This window comes from Micropterus dolomieu, linkage group LG03, assembly GCF_021292245.1.
Source record: "Micropterus dolomieu isolate WLL.071019.BEF.003 ecotype Adirondacks linkage group LG03, ASM2129224v1, whole genome shotgun sequence".
Classification (NCBI taxonomy): domain Eukaryota; kingdom Metazoa; phylum Chordata; class Actinopteri; order Centrarchiformes; family Centrarchidae; genus Micropterus; species Micropterus dolomieu.
Window position 1 is genome coordinate 22,788,878 of NC_060152.1, and position 22,500 is coordinate 22,811,377.

At 39.2% G+C, this 22,500-nt stretch overlaps 1 protein-coding gene across 1 annotated transcript in view; it reads left to right on the forward strand.

Moving 5' to 3' along the window:
* Window positions 1-22,500, forward strand: part of LOC123968113 (A disintegrin and metalloproteinase with thrombospondin motifs 16) — a 75,494-nt gene that overhangs the window by 16,900 nt on the left and 36,094 nt on the right. Inside the window, exons 3-7 of the mRNA XM_046044610.1 lie at window positions 1,768-2,126; window positions 13,908-14,331; window positions 16,906-17,108; window positions 20,019-20,102; window positions 20,984-21,143. Of these exons, the coding sequence (XP_045900566.1) occupies window positions 1,768-2,126; window positions 13,908-14,331; window positions 16,906-17,108; window positions 20,019-20,102; window positions 20,984-21,143 (1,230 nt within the window). The remainder of the gene's footprint in view (window positions 1-1,767; window positions 2,127-13,907; window positions 14,332-16,905; window positions 17,109-20,018; window positions 20,103-20,983; window positions 21,144-22,500) is intronic.

Here is a 22,500-nt window from a genome sequence, read left to right on the forward strand (position 1 = left end):
GTGTGTGTGTGTGTGTGTGTGTGTGTGTGTGTGTGTATGTGTGTGTGCGCGCGCGCTCTGTTAAGTGACATGGGTCACTGCAGCTGGTTTTTTGGTTAGGGCGGAACAAACACAATTGACTAGGTTTAACTATGGTTGTGTGTGTGTGTGTGTGTGTGTGTGTGTGTATGTGTGTGGGTGTGGGTGTGTGTGTTGGGGGTAGGTGGAAAAAAAGCCTGCACAGGCTTAAGACCAAAGTATGTGTTCTTTGCAGTCCTGTAACTCTATGGGTAGATCACGGTTGAAACACTTCAAGGGTTGGAGGTTTGCTTCCCACTGTGACCATCCAAGCCAAAACATAATGCAACATGCTTTAAATAAATGCATCCACTAATAAGTGTATGTCATGCTGTGGGTAGGAGCTATTAGTCAAGTATAAGCCAAGTTCAAACCTCAGCTATTCACACTGCCAGTGATGACACACTGTCTGTCACCCTGCGTGTTTCTCCCACTGCCAAAACATGTCTGTCTCTGTGCTATATTTATTCATTATTCGGGCCATACTGTACAGTAACTGAGACTGGCTCTCGTTGACTTTAAGTCCAAGGTTGCTGTTATTTCTGTGCACTTTGAGCTGATAAAGTGACCACATATCATTTTTCCCATGGCAAGTTTTAACACATTTGCAAAGGCCATTACAACACTTTAACAAATCCAACAATGACACAGTTGCATTTGTTTGCTTGATGGTTACTCATAGACCCAAAGTGTGTCAAGTGCATAATGTTTCTAGGTGTGTGATGGCACTACCAGGGTCCCTCTATTACCACTAAGGGCGGAACTGCATCACTCAAAAAATAAAAAGATCCCATCGCAGCAACAAAACTGAACTAAACCAAAAATAATTCACATTTTGTTCCATTTTATTAAACAAATTTGTGAAGGGATCTCCGAAACCCTACCATTTATCCAAAGCCTTAAAGACAATAACATGATGCCCTCCTTTAGTAGGTCAGCCCGTTCTTACACAGAGGATGGACATGAGCTGGGTGATTTTCTCTGATTTTCTCTGGAAAACTACTTTCGGTGCAGCTCAAAGAGTCAGTTACTCTTTTGATTTGACCTTTGGAGGAAAGGGTGTTACTTTCTGTGATCAACACACCATTGGCCTTTCAAGTGATCTAAGAGGCAAGATCTGTGACCTGCCACCATTTCCCTTTATGACTTGCAGTTATCCAGCCAGAGCTGTAGTAAAAACTGTAGTAAAACACTAGGTCAAACATGATTCACTCGCCACTGAAGGGCCTGTGTTTGAATTGTCTAATCCCCTTCCTTTTCTAGTAACTCTTTCTTGAACCTGCCAGCAAAAGTATATGATGCAGGTCAAGCAAAATTTATAAAGGAAGGGAAACGCTTTTATTCAGTCCATGATGCAACCAAGGTAGCAGCAGACACAGCATGCAATCTCACAGTTAATGATGTTGGCAGATCAAATTAGTAAGGGGTGACCAAGATGACCACAAGGACAATGTGTTATATTTTTGGCAAGTTGCATCTACAAAATATAGTTCATGACATCTAGCATTATAGCTCTCTCTCAGCAATCTCTCTGACTGTTTTAACCCCATGACATCTGTATTTATTTAATAAATCAAAATCAAAATCCACGTCAACTTTAATATATCTATATTTCACAGGCTGCTGTTATAATTGATTTTATTCAGTATTTCATGTGGTGCAAAACCACCCTTTCCTCTTCCTTCCTGTCTTCCTTTATCTCTCATCTAGAATATGAGATTGTATCTCCCTATGAGGTCAACCACCAAGGCGTTTACATCTCTCACGAAGTTGCCCACCACCAGCGCAGAAGGCGACGCAGATCCCTGGACCCAGATGCAGGCTCATCAAACACTGACAGCGGCAGCGAAACTGTCCACTTCCGACTGAGCGGCTTGGGGCAGGACTTCCACATGGAGCTGAGGGAGGCCTCTGAGAGCCTGATTGCACCTGGCTTCACCATCCAGGTCCTGGGAAAGAACGGCACCAAGACCCTGAGGGCCTACCACCAGGACGACCTCTGCTTTTACCAGGGGTCGCTGAAGTCAAGGGTCAACTCCTCTGTGGCACTGTCCACATGCACAGGGATGGTGAGTCTGAACCTGTACAGAGTCGGGTTGCGGGAGGGTTTGGATAGGAAGGAGGGGGTGGATGAGTCGGATCTGGGTTGGCGTGTGTTTGCATCAGTGAAAAGGACTCAAGGGTCAGTTAATTTGAAAGTATATATATCTTGGACATTTGTATTTTATTTTAATTTTGGCAGCATTTGGATGGATCTACCAAGTGAATACTGTAATTGCACTCACTGACCTAGAAGAAATATTGAGCCTGGGAGCCAAATTTCTTAAATTTGACTCATCCTGGGAACCCTGATAATATAAACACTGCATTAGTCTTTTTGTCATGGTGAATCCAAGAGAGAGAGGGAAAGAGAGATGTCCATGACCCGTTTTGGATTTAAACTTTTAGGAAACAGTGAATTAGCGCAAAGACTAGGTAGAAGTAAATAACTGAAAGCATAAATACTTAGCATTTAGTATTTGGGGTTAGAAGACACCAGATGCCAGTCAGACACTGAACTGAAGGAAAGAGTGAGTGGGGAACAAAGTATCAAAGCAGGCGAAAAATCTGATTACACCCCCCCAGTTAATCTAGATAAAACTTTTTTTTTTTGTAACGCGCTGCCCTTTAACACATTCACAGTCATCAAGCAGTCCTTTCAGTATGCTACTGTGTGGCTGCCTTTCACACAGCACTTGAGTCAGTGCATTGTCTGTCCAGTCTGTTCAGAAAAGTGACTCAAGTTGACTTAAATTCCCACTGGCTAAGATGTCAAGTCATGAAACACAGACGTTTCTTCCTCTAGTCTGCCATGCATCATTAGTTCTAGCTCATTCAGTGTGTATTGCACTTTTGCCTAAATCAGCTAATGAATAACTAATGAATGGAAAAGTCAAGTCTGTGAACGCCACAGAATTCTTGGTCAATCAGCCAGGAAAATCCCCAAAACACACGCATGCCAAAGCAATGTTTCGGTGGCATTTCATCCTCCTATTTAGCACAGTGTTTGACCAACTTTGGTGGCCAACAGTTCATGAATATATATTTTAATTTAATATTTCTTAAGCTTGAGTGGCATATTTTGCCATCTTTTAGGTTCTCAACTCACAAGCAATAATATTGTGCAGATCTAACACAGCTGGCACCATAATTAGGGATCTGACTGTGTGCAAACTGCAAAATACAGTAGATTAATTGAACTAAATTGTCTGAAGGGTGGGTTACAACAACTGTGTAGGGAGCTAACTTATAAGTTATGTTTATATTGCCATGATGTACAACATACTAAAAGCAACAAAACTAATATGCTCATATGTAAATCCAAAAAATAAGCAGATATGCTTATGTGTGGTGTTTTTGTGTTAGGTTGGATTGAAGTGTGTGAACCAAAGAATAGGTCTGTATTTGTTGTGGTGGTGTTTGCAGGGCGATTTCAGTTTTCTTTCTACCTCTCTTCATGTTAAACATCCAACTTGTCCCAGGTAAAAGTTATTTTTACAAGATGTAGGCTAATATTAATTAGTACCCCTGGACTTGTTTCTGTTCTGTGGAGAATGTTGGCTGAATTTCATTTCTTGCCTTGGTGGTCCTCCTCTTCAGCAGGAATATAAAGAAAACATTACTGTAAGAATGACATTAAGTAAGCCTAAGTGAAGCAGCTCCACAACACAAAGACCCCAAGTGCTAGCCCTCTTAGCAGTCTCAACTAGAGAACAAAGGACTTTATGAATACACACTAATCCTCTCAGTCTTGAACTCACATACACAAATATTCATTTAGAACTCAACAATCACTGGAGGCAGAGTGAGGCAGCTGGCCAGTAGGCAGATGTAATGTTACTTATTTTTCAATACAAAATATTTAAATGTGTAAACCGGGTGGTCATATGAGCTCAGGACGACCTTGTTACAGCAAAAAAAATACAATACAATGAAATTTAGTCTTTCAATTTTGCTGTCTTTTCACAGTTTTAACCAAACAAATGCATTTAAAACCAGTATGACCATGCTTCACTTCAGCATGGTTTTTCTGTGGTTTTTATTTCTTATAAATTCCAAGGGTTTCTTTGCTGGTTTTCTGTTTATATTTTTTTGACCACTACTGTGTCTGCGAATTGCCCTCTTAAACTATAGACAAAATGGGAAATCTCCAGGGAGGCTTCTTCTGTGTGTGTGTGTGTGTGTGTGTGTGTGTGTGTGCGTGCGTGCGCATGTGCGTGTGCGCGTGTGTCTGCATTTCAGACCAGATCCCAATAAAAGATTCAGCCAAAAGGTCCAGGGTTGCAGAGACTATAAATGTGGTTCTCACGACTGAGGCTGGCCAGGATGAACTGGGTCAGTGCATCAATGAGAATTAGATTTTTTTCTGATGTGAATTAGGGAATTGCAAAGATGCATCAGCAGACAAAGGTATTTATGCTCCCAGGGAAAGCTCATTTTTCAAAAAATGCCAAAATGTCTCTTATAATTTGCTGAACTACATAGTTTTTACCAATATATAATACGTTTTTGCAACATGACCCAAATACTGAATATAAGATGAGTTTTTACATTCTGTCAATCAAATAAAATCATGATTCATGTAGAAAAAAAATCAATTTCTATCTTTGATTTAGTGTAATCATTGAACTTCTCTCCCTGTTCCAACGCGGGTATGCATTTGAATAGGTTTATGTTGATTTTCTGAATGTTATTTACGTGTTTATGTGTGTGACTCAAGTTCAAATTCACATGCATTTTGCGTTCTCCACATGTTCCAGATTAGATGCTTATGACTGGTCAAACCTTGGTAACAAAGTTTACTAGGCCATCTGAGAGCTCATAGGGAGACCTTGCACTTTGGTCAAGTTCCTATTTGGCAGGAGGTAGGCAAATATTGACCAGAGGAACCCAGATCAATAGCTGTATCAGTGAGAGCACCTGGTCTTCAACTACTGCATTACACCTCTTAAATGAGGTAATTTCATCACCCTTATTTGCCCTGTCATTGTTTGACAAATTTTACTTGGTGAGGCAATTATGTTTCAGAATGGAACAGTTCACTCAGTAGAAAACTAACCAAAACTTTACTACCATGTTTACTATAGCAGTATACATATGTGTGAGAGATATGAAGTTAGTCAGTGCAATGGCAATCATAAGGAATATCTTGTTTTTTTTCTGAAAAGTTTGTTTTGTATTAGGGGTCCAAGCCCTTTTCTCCACTAAAACTGTTAATGCAGCAAAAACCATAAGACCAAAAGTCAGCAAAATTGGCAGATGGGTTGCAACTTCCACCCACCACTCAGGCACACACAATTACACTCATTAACCTCAAAGTGGCACTGTAATAATCAAGTTTAATTTTTTTCAATAAAGGCTTGGCTTAGATTCAAATTTCATTTCTATCTTTTAATTCATCTGCATCTTTGCTCCAATGGTCTTCTGCTCTAAAAATGTCAAAATCTTCCTCAATTTTGTTTTTGAGAACTTGTCAAAAAACATGGGCAAGTCCTACTGAAACTTCAGCAGGATCATATATGGACTTTGCTGATTCAAAGTTATGAAAGTAACATTTCTCATTCCAAACTTCAAAAAATCAATCGTACTTCCTAGAGAGAACTGAATCACTGAATTTTTTTCAGCACAGGTTTGCCTCACTGCAAACTATGGTCAATTCAGAAGTCCATCACTGTATATCTTATAATATGCCCAAGCAATTAAGATTGATATCTGCACAAGTCTACGTTCAAATGCTACCAAAATTGACACAGACATTCCCTAGATGGCAGATCAAGTATTTCGAAAGGGTTTTAGGATTGGTCAAATGGTGCAATGATTTTCAATATCTTTCTGCAATTTGGATTGTATGCACAACATTTTCTTCTTTGCTCAGTGTTGGATCAATTGTCTCCAAAATATTTAACAAGAAACCTAAAACCAGCAGAATGATGTGGGAGTTTTCAGAATTTCATCATTTTGACCAACCCAATCAGGCACAATCTGAATTAAAACAGCTTGGCATTTGCATCTGGTCTTCTACTCTAAAAATGTCTAATTTTTTGATACATCACAATGCTTGGATCCTGATCATTTCCCCTTGTGGCTATATTTAATATATATTTTTGTTAGATTGCTAATTATGGATTGCTTGGTGTTTAATTATGTTGTAATTAATCTCTTCAAATCTCTTCGTCACCATTATTGGCCACACAATAGCTATAATTGCATTTGTTGCCAAAACATTGTATAACTTTAATAGTTAAAAAAGATTTCACTGGCATTGTTTTGTGTAAAGATAGGAAATCTTTTTAGTCATTCTTTAGTATTATTCATCTGCATTTACAGTGACTTACACAATCTGTATGTCAGTGTTTTATCCAACTGGCTGATGGATGCAAAGAGACAGATAAAAAAAAGAGGATGAAAGAGAGATAAAGATGTACAAATGAAGGCTATAAGGGTCATTGTTCCCTACCTGGCATTTTGAAGTGCTGAAAACCCCCTTCTAAGGAGTGTTACATTGTAAAGCTTATGTATAAATTGCCTTTTCAACTCCCCTCCTTTGGCAACCCATATAGTGGTTAGCCCCACTTTGATGACAGTAGGGAGTTCAACCATAAAAATCTTGTACAAGCAAGGACTTGGTGGAATAAAAGAAGCAGGCCAATCCCAATCCCTGACTCTGTTCACCTGCCAAATGGTTTGAGAATCTGCACAGTGGCACACATGTGGAAGAGGAGATCATAAAGCAGGTCCTTCTCTGCGTCGACTTTATGCTGCAGCGTAATCCTCTTTTGTCTGGCTTTTATGGGGGTGAGGGAGTTGAGGGGTAAGTAGAGTGCAGTCTTACCTTTTTCCCCTGTACAGGGGATCTTGTATGATTTTTAGTCAATGCTAGTGGTATGGCTCTATTGATGGACATGTTGTTACTTCGGTCCACCACTTTGGTCCAAACTAAAATATCTCAACATCTACTGGATAAAGTCTACTTACTAAATTATGATTTAGTGCAATAACTACGTCGTGGCCTAGTTACAATACTTTGGTATGACTACATACTTGCAGACATTCGCACCAGCCTCAGCTGTACTGTACTGTTTAGTGCAAGCAGCAACCTCTGGGTCTGAAAAGTGAAGCCAATGTTGTGAAGTTTCCCCTGCTGGCCATTCCACTGGTTGAAAAAAGAAGTCCGATTGTATTGGAGTGTATGATGAAATGGCCCTACGTCTCACTTGATTTATCACCTCAGTAAACACATTCCTAATGAGTTTATGGTCTCCGTCGCTATAGTTTAAAGTCTTGTTCAATACAGCATTATGTTCATTTAATAAATTATGGTCCCATTTAGAGAAAAATAGACAATAAAGCTGGGTATGCTTTAGGACGTGGCTACCTTGTGATTACCCTGTCGCTAACATGGCGATCTGTCAGTCAGGATAGAGGGCAATCGTATCCACTGCACTATGTACATTTAATTAGCCGTGAACCTGTTTTTGGTTAATATCTGTGTTTTCGTCTAAAAAAAAAGAGTGTTTTCTGTTGATGAAAGTTAATTGTAACATTTTGGTCACCTAAAAAAGTCTAAAAAGTCTTAAAAAAACACTCTAAGGAGTAAGATAAGCAGGCATCCCAATTAATATCACGTAAATAACGGATGCACCATAATAACCAATCTAGCTACCTCTACCCTCCTGTCCAAATATGGTCACTTCTGGTTTTAAAAAATCATGATGGCGAAGGCCAAAATGCCAAATCTGAGGCTTCAAAATGGTAACGTTGTTCCACAAACCAATGTATGACGTCACGTTGGCTACTTCCACTTATTTTACAAAATATGATTTATTTTATAAATTCTAGGGTTTAGTACTAATCAGCAAATGTTAGCATAGCATGCTAACAAACTAAGCTAAGGTGGTGAACATCTGACTTCAGAATGTTAGCAAATCATTGTGAACTTGTCAGTATGCTGACATTACAGATAAAAACAGTAATTTTACCTCACAGAACACGGAACTTTTTGGTCCACCGCTGCCTCTGTCAGTTAGTTTGTTTGTGTTATTGTGTGACTTTGGTTTTTAAAAGGGTTAAAAACACCAAAGTCACACAATAACACAAATCGATTGAGGTAGCTGGTGGAGCGATATAGCGCCTGTTTCTGGTTAAACAAAAAGGATCTTACTATTTTAAACAGTCTATCATTGTTTCCATTATGTTTACAGACAACTATAATATCAATCTCAACAACATTTTGACTGCTGTAAACATTTTAAGTTTAAACAGACACCCTGAATGAAAACGGCTTGGCCTAGTAGAATCAGAATTCTTCTATCATTTCAGTCTCTCAAGTCATCTGCATGTGGTCCTCTACTTACATAAACATCAGTCACTCTCTAAACTATTAAACATTAATAGTGGACACTTCTAGCTCTGTTTCTGTGTTTCTGTGTCTATTTTTGCTCTCAATGTCCTTCATTATCCCTGAGCTCCACATACATCAGTATCTGTTTGTCTAATCTAATTTTACTCCAACATCTAATGCACACCTTTCTTTTGTACCAAAGGGAAATGCTAAATGTCCTCCCACTACAAATCACTTGGAGGTCATGTGTTTTCCTCTTTTAAAAGGGCGGGTGTGTTCCTTGCCTCAGGCCGAGTAGTAGTAGTAATAACAGAATGCTACACACTTATCCCACTTCTGGGATTTCCAAGAATATATGAGGGATGGTCTATTGATGTGACAATGCTTTGAAAATCAGGCAGTGTGGTCTTGGCAGGTTGCTATAATCAATTTTCAAAACAGGCATATAGTAAGATCAATCAAATGATCTTACTTATTTGCTAACATCACTCGTGGTTTTCTCAGTCATACAAAGTACATTAGGTACTCATGTCATGGGCATATGTCTCGAAGACTGGAGTTAAGTAAGTGAGGAACATTTGTTGTTTCCAAATAGATAGACCTCCAGTTGGTGTAATGTGTTTTGGACTGCTAGCCAACAGATGACTAAGGTACAGCTTGAAGTGAAATAGCTAATTGATTAAGGAATGGTGTCTAGCGCTGAAGTGCAATGTCAGAGTATTCCAATAAGCCCAGTCAACAGTGTGCCAAAGTTTCAATGTCTGCTGTCAACTGCTTGAAATATAGCCATCATGGAACCATTTAGCATGAACCAAACAAAGTAAAGAATTATTGCCGCACTTTGGTCTGTGAAAAAAATGTTTGGAAATCTTCGGCTTGTAGTTGAAATGTTTTTGAAGAATGGATTTGTGGTTATTTACTTAAATTCTTGTGTTGCTTTTTTGTTTTGTTTTTTGGTTAGAGTACTGGAAACTAAGGATGGTTAAGAATTAAGTGTTGCAACAAGTTTTTGGTCTCTTTTGGTCTCTATTCAGAGATCAGCAGAACAAAGGAGAGAGCCATATACTGCACACAGTCAGGTGCACCTTGTAATGCATTGAATGCTTCCCCCCTCAGTTCCGTTTTCCTATCATTTTTTTCCCGCCTACCCTCATTCCTGTCGCTGCTTGTCTGGATGCGTCTGACTGCAGAGAGTCCAGCTGTTTGTGCCCTCCCAAGTAGTGTTTCAGCGTTTTATGACTGCTATTTGCACCTCGTAGAGTGCAGTGTGTAATTTGATGTCTTTGGCTATTTAGGAAAGACTCTAGCTGACCTAATCTCCTAATATAGTGGCTTTCAAACACACATACTCTGAGAAAGTAACAAATGCATGTTGTTTTATATAAAGCCAAGCTTAAAGTTAAAGACAGTGAACAGACTAAAGACATCATAAAAAGATTTTCTGTGGGGCATGTTGGCTGTTATGACAAAGAGCATGTTGCTTTGTTTAAGACAGAAACATTTTTTTGTACATACAGTATAATGCTATTGCATATTGTTTTCTGTTCAAGTCTTAGACTGGTTCCTGCCTAAAAATAAAAGCTTGTTCTGTTTCAAAAGAACAGTGAACCAACCAAGACAAGTTAAATAATATACCATCTGGATTGAATAAAGTCAGAATAAAGACAGAATTCATTAAACAATAAGGGGCTTTGATCTATCTTGAGGAAAAACAGTCCATCCAGTGTCAGTGTGACAGCAGACGTAGATGAGATGAAACAATAGGATGTGTGGAGAGTGTGCTTTTGGTTATGATGGAGCCTCAAACAAAAGCCATACCAGTAGCTCATCCCTAACTCCACTGGACACCTGACAAAAGGTACAGAAACCATGAAACCACAATGTCATTGATGAACCAGCAAAGAAAATTTGAAGTTTTCTAGAAATAGACAGTTGTGTCATACTGCAGGGAAAGTGGAATCAATTATCTACTTAGATACAGTATGAACTTAGGACCACCATAAATCCCTTATTTTGCTGAGGGACCCTGGAATTGGAACCTCATCAAGGACCCCTGAAGATCTCTAGAACCCTATTTAGGAATAATTGTGTAACATGCCACACAATACATTTTGGCATACAGTATCATAGAGCCAATGAATTTATTTTGCACAGAACATGATAACAGCAAAAACCAACAATGTTGAAAAGACAGGCCAAACTGGATATAGAAATGGTAGAATGTAACATATGCATGCTATACTGAAAGGGAAGAAACAGAAGTGGCAGTCAGAGAGTGAACATTGCCATTGTGAAATGCAGTCATAGCTATCATGACATCATGCTTGTTGACAAATGCATGGATTAATGCATACACATCTGCATACTGTTCAATAGTGCAGTGTTCTATGGAGAAATAAACAACAGTAGAAGCAATGCCATGTTTGGAAATGTCTTACTACATAAGTTAGATGGAGTTGGCCGTATGCGGTTGAAAATAAGCTCACTGTAACAAACACAGCTCTGTTCATATCTGCACAGTAAATACATCCTTCTTTTTAAGACAGAATGTCAGCCAGATCACCCTGTCAACTCCAGAGTAGTCTTTAATGTATATCAGAACATGACAATTTCTATAACAACTCTTTGATAAGAAGTGCAATAGACTGCTGGTGTAAGTCCTATGATTGTATCTTTCCGTCATGGAGGTTCTTTTCTTTGTCTGTGCCATCACCTTTTACTGCCATTGGAATGAACTGACCAAAAATAACGTCTCATGATAAAAACAACATAAAAAAATTGCCTTTTATTCCACTCCTCCAAAAGCTTCAGCTCTCTACTGTTAGGATGAAGATACCAAATCACCAGAAACCTTTTTGTTAACTATCACATGCCACCTATTTTACCCGGAGAACGGCTTTAGCTCCACTAATGTCCAGATGCTCAACCCCCCCGCCAAACAACCCGCCAAGACACAATAAGTACTTAGCATGAGAAATTTTCAAGTATGACAGCAGCGCAGTTCAGGTCAGGGACCTCACCGTGACTTGGAACCAAATTATGACAATTGCATGTGATTACACAGCTCCAGGGCGGGTGCCATGCGGATGACAGGATCACTCACTGGTTGTCACATGTGATTGTAACCAATGATCCTGGCAGGGGTTCCCAGCAAAGATTATTTCTTGACCATTCATAGGCAGGCTACGGTACAGAGGAAGGTGGAAATGCTTTAGCAAGCCTCTCTCTTCTCTCTTTCTGATACCCCACCCTGTTCTTTCTTATAGCCCGAAGAAAAGTGGAGGCTATATCAGGGTCAATCATTAATGGTCCAAGCCGTCTCATAGAATTGGGTGCAACATTGTCATGAACGATAAGGAAAACAACAGTTATGCTTTTAAGGGGTTTAGACATAGAGCATACAAACAGAAGTGCAGAGTTAGAATTAGATGTAGAAAAACCTGTGCATTGTCTGAGAAGAGTTAATTATGAAGCATTCAATTTTGTCTGTCAAATACAAGTTACTGTATGGTGGGAAATGATCATTATCCAATGCAGAAACACCTGTAAACAACACTGGCTTGTGGTAAGGGCAGAAAAGTTAAGAGTCGCATTTAAACAAGTGTTCCCCACATGGGAGCCAACATTTGACAATAAACTACTATTACCTTGCACTTTAGGAGTCATACAAATGCATATGTGTTCTTTTTAAATGTCTTTGTTCTCTTTTTGCTGTTAGATTGTGCAAACTTTGAGCATTCATGTTTTTATAACAATTGAGAGACTAAGCCAGTTTGGCTGCTGTAGAACCAGTAATGGACAAATGCAACATAAATGCATGATAACTTTCTTTTGCCACACAACGTGATGAAAGCTGTAAACTGTACAGTTGCTGTAGTCACAGCTTACACATCTGTGTTGGCTTGTATTCTCAGAGTTCATCATTTTCAAATTCACTGCTTAATACAGTCACAGTTTTTTCCATGCACTCTGTCCCACTAGTTTCCTGATCTGTGGTGATAGACTGGCAGAGGTAGAGGCCTGGGTGAGTAAGTGATGATGGAATGGGGAAAATCTGTAGTGGGGATCATTACAGCAACATCAAACACATCAGCTAAAGAGGCCTGCTTCTGCAAGACTGACTAATTACAACAGGTACGCACAAATCTGCACACATTTACGCTGGCAGACATTCAGTTCAGTCTTCCCAGCCTCCACACTCACCTTTTTTGTCCCACATACACACATCCTCCTTGTACAGTGTTGAGACTATCATGCACACTCACCCTGGGCCAGCCATAGCCTTACCACTGCCACTGTGTTTGCCTGTTTCTGTCAGCCAGCGGGCTGGCTGCAGGGACGAAGGACCTCACACTCCACTCATAGTGGAGAAAAAAACAAAACTTCAGTCAATTAAACATATTTTAGGGAAACTACTTCTGCCAAGAGCAGTTACAGCCCAAAGACTTTGTGCCAGTTGACTGTCAACACAGATGTGGTGCGTGTTTGGAGAGACTGAGAGAGACAAAGAGAGAGGCAGAGAGCAAGAGAAAGTAATCTCCGAGCGTCTGAATCGGCTGTGTTGATAGAAGTTTATTGAAAATGGAATATGAACACTGAAAATGTCTCTGTCTCTCTCCCAGAGAGACTGAGACAGACTGAGGTAGAGAGAGAGAATAAGGTCAACTGAGGAAATTTATAAGGGGCTTTCCCATAATTTATTTCTTAAAAAACGAAAGCATAAGCCACTGGTTCTTAAAGTGGGGCCTTCGCCCTCATGTGGCTCTCCATAACAGCAGTTTCAAAGACTGAGAAATATTCATAACAACTAAGAATGTATTTGCAGAAAGTGTTGGTTACATTTAACATTCAGATAATACTTTAGGAGCCACTTTTGTGTGCTCGATATCTAATACATGTGAATATTAAAGTATGGAAGGTGCCACTTCCTTTCATCCTCACACCAGTCTCTTTGTTTGAAACTCATTCTGTCTGGCCGAGTCTTATTTAGATTTTGCTGAGATAACGTCTGACCCTTAACAGCAATGCAGATGTTGAACATGAAGAAACACGGCCAGTAATTGACCAGCACAGAGGTTTAGGTCAGGTTTGCAGTGACCCCAGAGTCAGATTTTGACTAATTGCTGACAAAGATAGATTGGGAAGCTAAACAAATAGCTGGAGAAGGTTCTTGTTCGTTTGTACATCTCAGAGGTTGAGGTTTTGGACATCAAAAATATATCTTTACACTTGTAAATATTTTATGAAACTTATACCTACTTGAATAAAGGCTGGGCAAGTATAAAAAGTCAAGGATTACAAATTTTTGCAAAATACTATATGTTTTTGCACCTAAAATTGATGTAAGTATGAACCCATGTGGCTTAAGCACATACAAATTAGCGTGGGTGCAAAGAAAACATTTGCCCAGGCTTTAAACGTTGAAGAGATTTGCTGGACAGCTAATGGGACTGTTCTGTTCTGCTTCTAGTCAGGTTTGATCAGAACACAGGATGCACACTACTTTCTGAGACCCGTGTCCCGCAGCCTCGCTCAGAAAGAGAACTTCACGGCACCCTCCAGTCACCAGCCACACATCCTCTACAAGAGCGAGAGAGACTCCCCGACAGAGCAGAGAGGTCACAAGCCTCGGGGGCTTCAGAAGAGATCCACAGATTCAACTATTCGCAAATCACACAGAGACCTTGTCACCAAGAGATCCACAGAATCACAGACAGACCCGACCTATAACACAGCTAACGAAGATCAACACATGGGCCTGCAGAAACAGCTAAGTGACAAAGATAACAGCAACAGTCGTGGCAGTGGCCATCACCGCATCAGCCATCGCCATGATAGTGACTACAGACATAGGGAGAAACAGAGGCAACACTTCTGCGGGAGACGGAAGAAATGTATGTAAGGGCAAATTCTCATTCTAATCCACATGCAGCAATTGTACTTTTGCACACCACCTCTTCATGTTGACATACATTAAACATTCATGCACCTGCTTCCCATGCATATATTAAGTAAATAGGAAGACAGAGAGCAAGTAACAGAAAGTTCTTTATTTTTCTGTTTAAATTCTACAAATCAAAGTAGACTCTAATTAAAAAGTAAAAAGAGAAAAACATTGCATGAACCTTTTCTTCACTGATGATAGAAGATGTCTTTAAATACTCAACCTTACTCACCTAAATTCTCCCACCTAAGGGAAATTTGCCTTTGGATCTTGTTTATTTGAACTTAAATTATGTAATATATTATGTTCTGAAAAAATAGCATGTAGTCATGTTGTTCATGCCTTTTTCAGTGAGAATGTTCCCACCTAGACCTACAGCTCATATTGGCACTGTCAAAATATTCTTAAATTTCCAGATATAACTAAATTTGTGGTTTTGAACTTAAAAATTTTGAAATTATCGCACTGCTTACAGTGTCATGGAGAAAAGATTGACATATGATAATAATTCCATTTGTTGACATTGTAGCAGTCAACTACCTCCCAAGGTGAGATTGTTTGGTTAAAGAGAATATAGATAGAGACACCACAAGTAATAATTTCCCATACTAATGTTACTGCAATGAATGCCAATATTCATATCATATATTTCCCAGATACTTACAAAACTTATATAGCAAGAGCAATACATAGTGCATCATATTGCAACAGTACATTAAAAGTAGTTCTTAAAAATTCTGTGCTAACATGTACTGTCGTTAACACATCATTAGCCCGTGTTGTGTTAAAGAGAGAAAACAACTGTGTTTTACTGGCTTAACAAGAGGGTGGATAATAAATCCAGACATGCAGCTTTTTCAGAGTTGACTGCATTTTTGACTTATCAGTCAGTCAGATAAGATTTTGTTACCTTTGGACCCAATGGCAAATCGACATGTTTGGTAAATTTCCTTGGAAAATTATGCACGGGGTAGGACACTTTCAGAGGAGGTTTTGATTTGCTTTTCACGTGTGACAAATGTTTCCTCTGAAGAAAATTATCTCAATTTATGTTGACATTTCTGGTGAAATCAGTGACATAATCTGTGAAAGGTTAAGGGAAATGTTTTATGTTCACTGTGACAAATGTTTTTTCTCTGAGGAAATTACCAGCAGATCACTTAATATTTCTGGTGTCACAGGGGTCATTTGAAAGACAGGGATTGGACTGGTACCACCACCATTACCCTGCAGAACCACAGCTATCCGTCCCCTGTGAAAACACACTGATGTTTACATTCCCATAGTGTGACATCACTGAACACCTGTGCCGTGTTTTAGTCAAAAAGGCACTTTGGTCGCTCACCTGCTATCCGCCTATATAAGCAAACTTTCCAGCCTTTATAGTTTATCGCAGTCAGGCAGTGATGGGTGAAAGTTTTGATAGCCTGAAAACATAGACGTGAAGATTTGAGGTGATAATGTCACAGGCTGAAATAGTTTTAGGCTGTGCTTTGCTTTGGCTTGTGTGTGTGCTATTGATCTCATGTCATAGTGTAGAAGTGAGAATGGATGTGAGACCTGTTTTTCCCGAAGGCTACTCAGCTTCAAAAGGAGAGTTAAGAACAGGGCACAGCTGGGCATTTGATGTTAAGATAAAATCTGTGTTTGTCTGAGTCACATGTTCACTTAGCAAAGCACTGATAAGTTCTCACAATAAGCTTGTACTATGAATTCACTGCTATTTACATCATCATTTTTATAATGCAGCTTCCCCTTAGGGAAAAAAAAAGCTTATCTTATCATTGACACAGTGACACAATTTTGATTTTTAAATTACCCTCATTAACAAAGTTTGCAAAGTGGATTGTAACAGAGATAGGTTAAAACTGTACATGAATTGCTTTTACTTCTCATAATAAATCAAGAAATGGTCCTTGTCCATCATCATCTAACATTGTGTTATGTATACAAAAACGGCATTGCTCAGAGATCATTTTGATGACTACACTGTCAGCAAAAAGCTTGCATATAACTATAGCATGACTTGCTATAGCTGCTGCTAATGCACAACCACATACAGTGGTTTCACACTTTGCTTAATGGTAGCATAACACTGAGACTGCCAGAGTCAACAACAGAAAAAGCTTAGTTTGCAGTTTATCCATGACATAAGTTCATGAAAGTAAGAATATAGTTAATCATTCAGAATGGTTGTCAGCTACTTGCCAGACTCACTGGTTAACACTTGCAGGCAAAGGTGGTCATTTGGCTGGTAGCTATAGGTTCATTTCAATTATTGCACAACATAAAATCAGCTGTCGGAAGGAAGGGTTGTATATTGTAATTGATGTCATAACTGCTATTGTTATGCTATTATATATACCATTGTTTTTACTTTCATCAATCACTTAACTATACTGTACACCAGACCCTAGAATGTTGACTGTGCAGCCTGACTGTGCTTCATAAAAATTTGTTGCTGTTTTTTCAAAACAGTCAATTAGTAATTGAATTTTCACTCCCCCCATCCTGTTTTATTCAGACATGCCCAAACCTCCAGAAGGGGATGTCTTTATCCTTCCAGATGAGTACAGGTTCATCCCCAGATACAAAAGAGCAGTGCTAATGAAGAACCAGGCCAATCAGAAGCTCAACGTGGAGATGCTGGTGGTGGTGGACAGGAAGATGATGGACAACCACGGCCACGAGAACATTACCACATATGTTCTTACCGTGCTTAATATGGTGAGGGAAGCCTAAGTATACGTGCTGTGTTAGACATAATATGAGCTAAAAAAAATAGATATTTGATGTGATAATCGGGTTAAACCAGGTTATTAGCCGTGTTAGCTGCTTGACTTAAGGGATGGTAATGTCAGTCATTCAGTTCATCACTTTGGACGTTGTTTATTGTGAAATGAACAATTGGAGTCATGACACTGGGTGTAGACATCCCACTCAAGGTCAATTGCAGTGACATACATTTTTCCAGTAAGTTTATGTTAACATGCTAAAATTAGCATGTTAACATTATCATTGTTAGCATGCTGATGTTAGGATTTGGCTCAAAGCACTATGGTGCCCGTAAGTACAGCCATACAGAGCCAGTAGGGTGGCTGATTCTCAGTCTTATTTGTAGGGTATGTTTTTCTACTAGCTACACCATCGTCTTTTAGATTATGTGATAAAGGAGGGTCTTGCAATGCATCGAAGTATAAAAATCATTTCTAAATGGATTTAACAATAATACTACAAAGCCTGGTGTAAGTTAGGCTTATTTCCTCTCATGAAATAAAGTTTTGGAAAGATATACACTTGCCAAACCTTAGAGTGACTTCAAAATTGTTCTTAGATGGTTTGTCATATACAGCATAAGGCAAACATCAGCAGAAATTGATTCAGAAGCCATACATGAATTCATTTGCCATAGCTTAGGGTTTAATGACTTGACACCCCTCTCTTCCTTTCACACTTGTCAGAGAGAGCCTATCTGAAAACACGAAACTGATATCTGGGTGAGATCATCGCCACAACGCTCACAGTGCCCCCTCCCACCCCCGTCCCTCTCAGCTGATCTGCAAGCAAATTCCGTCATGCTCATTTTGCTACTTAATGACTGACTGACAAATCCAAAGATAATCTGTCTATTTTGAAAACATAGTTCCCTCTAGTAGAGACCAAGCTGGAGCAGTCGCAGCCCGCCTCAGAGGAGTCACATAAATACAGTATGGTGTTTCACAAAAAAAAACACCCAACTCCCTATACCCCACCTGCCAGCTCTCATGTGTCTTAAAAAGGTGATTTAATATTTGTTAAAACATTTAATCTGATATGCTGTTCCACATTTGCGTAGATTTATGTTTTTTTCATGGCAGAGTGGAAAGATACGTTTTGTAATTACAGATTTAAAAAAAAACACTGTACATTATGTATTACAAAACACTTAAGCTCTATGGAAACGGGTGATTGTTTCTTTCATGAGGCAGTGAAAACACAGTGATTCACTGTATCTGCTGAATTGTCAAACACTGGTGTTCCAGCAGATCCTAGTTTAAGTAAATGGTTTTGATTGCCTCTTTGACCTCGGAGTTTAGCTGGAATTTGGTAACAAACCACAGCCATGTGTCTTCTCATGAGTCAGTGAAGAGGAAGACCAAACATCAGGAACATAAGGAACAAATGAGAGTGTTCCTGAAGGGGAAAATAAGGCTTAGTGAGTGGCACCTGAGGTATTCACGGGGCCTGCGAGAAAGACAGAGAGTGCATAAGAGCAAAAGATCAGGAGTCCACTTTCAAAGCCCAGACTCTAATGATTGATGGTCAGATATCCGTTTGAGTACAAGAAGCTAAATTGGAAACAGCAGTTTTGGCTGTCATACCTCACCGATACCATCAAAAGGGGTTTTTGTGTTATGTCTACAGGAATGTCAAGGTGTGTTGTCTCATACATTTGACACGGACCACTCTATTGTATGTGTGTACAAGGTAGAAGAATTTACAGATCAAAAGTTTTAATATCAAGACTTAATGTAGTCCTATTAAGCTTGACCCATAGATGAAAATACCCATAATGATCTCATGATTTCACATTTATATTTATATTTATGACATCTGGCAGACACAAAGACATGGAATTTATGCTTGTTATAAATGATTAAGATAAGATCTTCACATCAAATGAAGGAAGATGGTGGGAAACAGTGATTAGTGATTAGCTGTGAGATTTTATTTCAGGGACACATAAGCAACACGTTTATTTAATTGATACTTTTTGAAGATGTACTTTATTCTTAATTAGAATAATTTAAAGACTGATCCTGCATGTCTGAAGTCAGAATAACCAATAACCATCCAACGCTCTCTGAAAACACCTGTTCAAAAGTCATGTATGCTCAGACTACATTTCAAAATGACTACTTGTCATGTAGCCTCTCTCCCTCTTAAAGGGATAGATTCTGCTCTAGATTATGCTTTAAGTCTGTCTTAAAACATAAATCACATGCCCACATGTACAATTAAAGTGTTTGTGGCACTCGTTCCTTCTCTCCATACTTGGTGCGAAGAGATCTCTTCCTAACATCGCTCTAGTGGAAGTGATGGGGGACTAAATCCATTGTGTTTGTTTCATTTTCAAATGTATTTCAAAGTTCAGCTGATGCTAATATGAGGTTTAAGCAGTCTTAGTCAGACAAAACAAATGAGTATCTTCCAAATTTACTGCATTTAAGTACCCATTTCTCTCATTGTGTTACTATCCCTTCATCTTTGCTCAGCAAGAAAGCACTGTGTGGGCAAACAAGAAAAGGGAATTTTGTAACTTTTCAAGATACCCACTTGATATGATTCACTTAAAACTTCTAAAGCCTCATATTAGCTCTAACTGAACTCTAGGAAGTGATTTTCTCATATCCAGCATTGACAGAAGGAACAATTACAGTGGGCATATGAGTATTGTTTTTGACAGACTTAAGACAAACGTGAACCTATCGTTTAACTGTTGTCAAAGTCACTTTAGAGAAAATATTTCCTTGATAACTACATACTGCAAACATTATCATTGTGACAGGACTTTGACAAGGTGAGTGGACAAATGAAAGGATTTTATAAATAGAAAGGTTAGCAATATGTAATAACATTTGCCTGTGTGCCTTCTAGGTCTCCAGTCTCTTCAAAGACGGCACAATAGGAGGGAACATCAACATAGTGATAGTTGGCCTGGTGCTTCTGGATGAAGAGCAGGTGAGCATCCCAAAGCCTGTAGCCTTGGCAGATGAAAGCCCTGAATGTCCAAAGGTCCAGCCTCTCAAACAACAAACAGAGACTGACTGCATTTTTAAATAGTGGGGTAGAAGGGTTTGAACAATTCTCACATAAAGAGTTTTGTATTCATAAGGTTAAAGCGACTCCAAGAACACCAGTAAGAGTGCCTGTCCTTCTGCGTTGTCTGTACATGTCATGGAGCTTCAGACATGAAGGGAATGCAAAACACAAGAAACTGCAAAAAACAGATCCTTTATTTGTTTATTTGTTTTTATGCCTGAAGGTCCAAATCTCTTAGGTCTCTCAGAGATTTTACCGAGGTCGTCCTAACTACTAAGGACTTTTACAGTGGTTAATTATAGGGTATACATTTCCTTGGATCTTTGCCAGATTCAGGAGAAATTTAGGGAAATTCTCATAGAGTGCAGGAGATGGAAGGACAGCTTGAGTAGAAAATAAAAAGAGAGAGGGGGACATAAAGCAGAGAAAAACAGGCGGGGTACTGTCAGAGAAAAAGAGTCAAGCAGGCACAACAGAACTGATTCTTGTTCCTGTCCACCTGTGATGTTAATAGATTTCAGTCTACCTTAAGAGGGAATTATCAGCCAGAGGAATGCCAAAAATTGCAAAAATACACATTTTTCTTCCTAGCTGCAACACTTATTGTGTCCCCTTTTACATCTTAATGTTGCCTTTAAAATATATCCAGTATGTCTAAATATATTGGTAATCACAAGACATATTGATATGTCATTTAATTTGACTGACATTTTTTTGTGCTCACAGCTTCCTCCCATAAAAACAATATTATAATATCTACAGCTGCCTCCTTTTATCTCCTTATATCCCTTATCTCACAGGATGGCTTGGTGATCAACCACCATGCAGACCACACACTGAACAGCTTCTGCCACTGGCAGTCCACTCTGGGAGGCAGAGAGGGCCGACACCACGACCACGCCATCCTCCTGACAGGACTTGACATCTGCTCTTGGAAGAATGAACCCTGTGACACACTTGGTACATCTTCAACATTGAGAAGTAGATTTTGCAGTTTCAAAATGCCCGAAAGTGTAATTTGGGACATTTTAATGGATCCCAAGAAAATGCAAGGACAAGAGGATATACGGATCCAAATGTTAAAATAATGACAAGTGAGAAAGTAAGAGTGTTCTTTGTAACACTCACTCCAATGGATAAAGTCACATAATTGCCATCCCTATTCTCTCTTTGTTTCTTGCTCTTGATAGAAATATATAATTCTTTCTTGATGTAGGAAACGAGAAGACGTGTCCTCTGTGACACGGTGTGACTGAGGGTCACATCAGCCAGACCAGATGTTGAAAAAATCTGCGGCTTTCAGATCTTTTCAGCCCCACAGTATCACACGCTGTATATAGTAATGTGTGGAAATATGAAGTTTAACTTAAAAAGAATGATCGTTAAAAAAGCATCATCAGAAGGGCTGAAACATACTCATTAGAAAATACAGACCCACAGAAAATAACACCAGAATGAAATTAAACATGCTAATCATGTTTTCACTTAAACCACAGAACATCAACAAAAAAAGCGCTCTTTAGCTGTTATTTGTACAGGCTGAGCTCAGCTACTTTAAACACACACTCAGTCATCATGAGTGTGCACCACCTAACAAACTAACAGCTTGTTTGTGGTAATGACTGTGCCAGCACATTGTTGTCCTCCACACTGTGAGAAAAACTCCCATTTTGTGTCTCACAGAAACACACACACATGTACATATGGACGAACAAACACACACAGTACCTTCAAACGCCAGAGTTAAGTTTTGACTTCAAAGTGTTGAAGCTAGCATTAGCCCTAGTCGTTGCAATGGAAGCCCAGTTTAAAGGTGTGTGTGTGCCTCTGTGTGTTTGTAGTCAAAAAAGAGTTTGTTCTGACTAATCCCCAAAATTGCAAGGCAAAATGACCATTAGTGCTACCAGTCGGAATATAACACAGTTTATTTGCATGACTGTTACAGCCCTATCCCTCATTCCTCAATATTTCAAAGCCAGTATATAATATCAATAATCTACCTCTTTTCTGGCAGTTTTCACAGTCAATCTGCCTGCTTAAGTTTAATGTCATTATTCATATGAGAACATTACTTTGGAGGTTTTGCACTCTATGGCGAATGACTTAGAAGCTGTAAAATAACAAAACACAAGGCTAAATTCTCCCTCAGACACTGAGACGAAAACATTAAGGGAGGCCCCCGTGGGCATTATCCTTTTAGATTCAGAAACAAGGGTACCGTGTGTGTGTGAGGAGAAGAGACAGAAGGAGAATGGACAGAGATATGCATAAAGGGAGCAGAGTTGTAAAAGGGAGTATAATAGAGAACGAGAGAAAT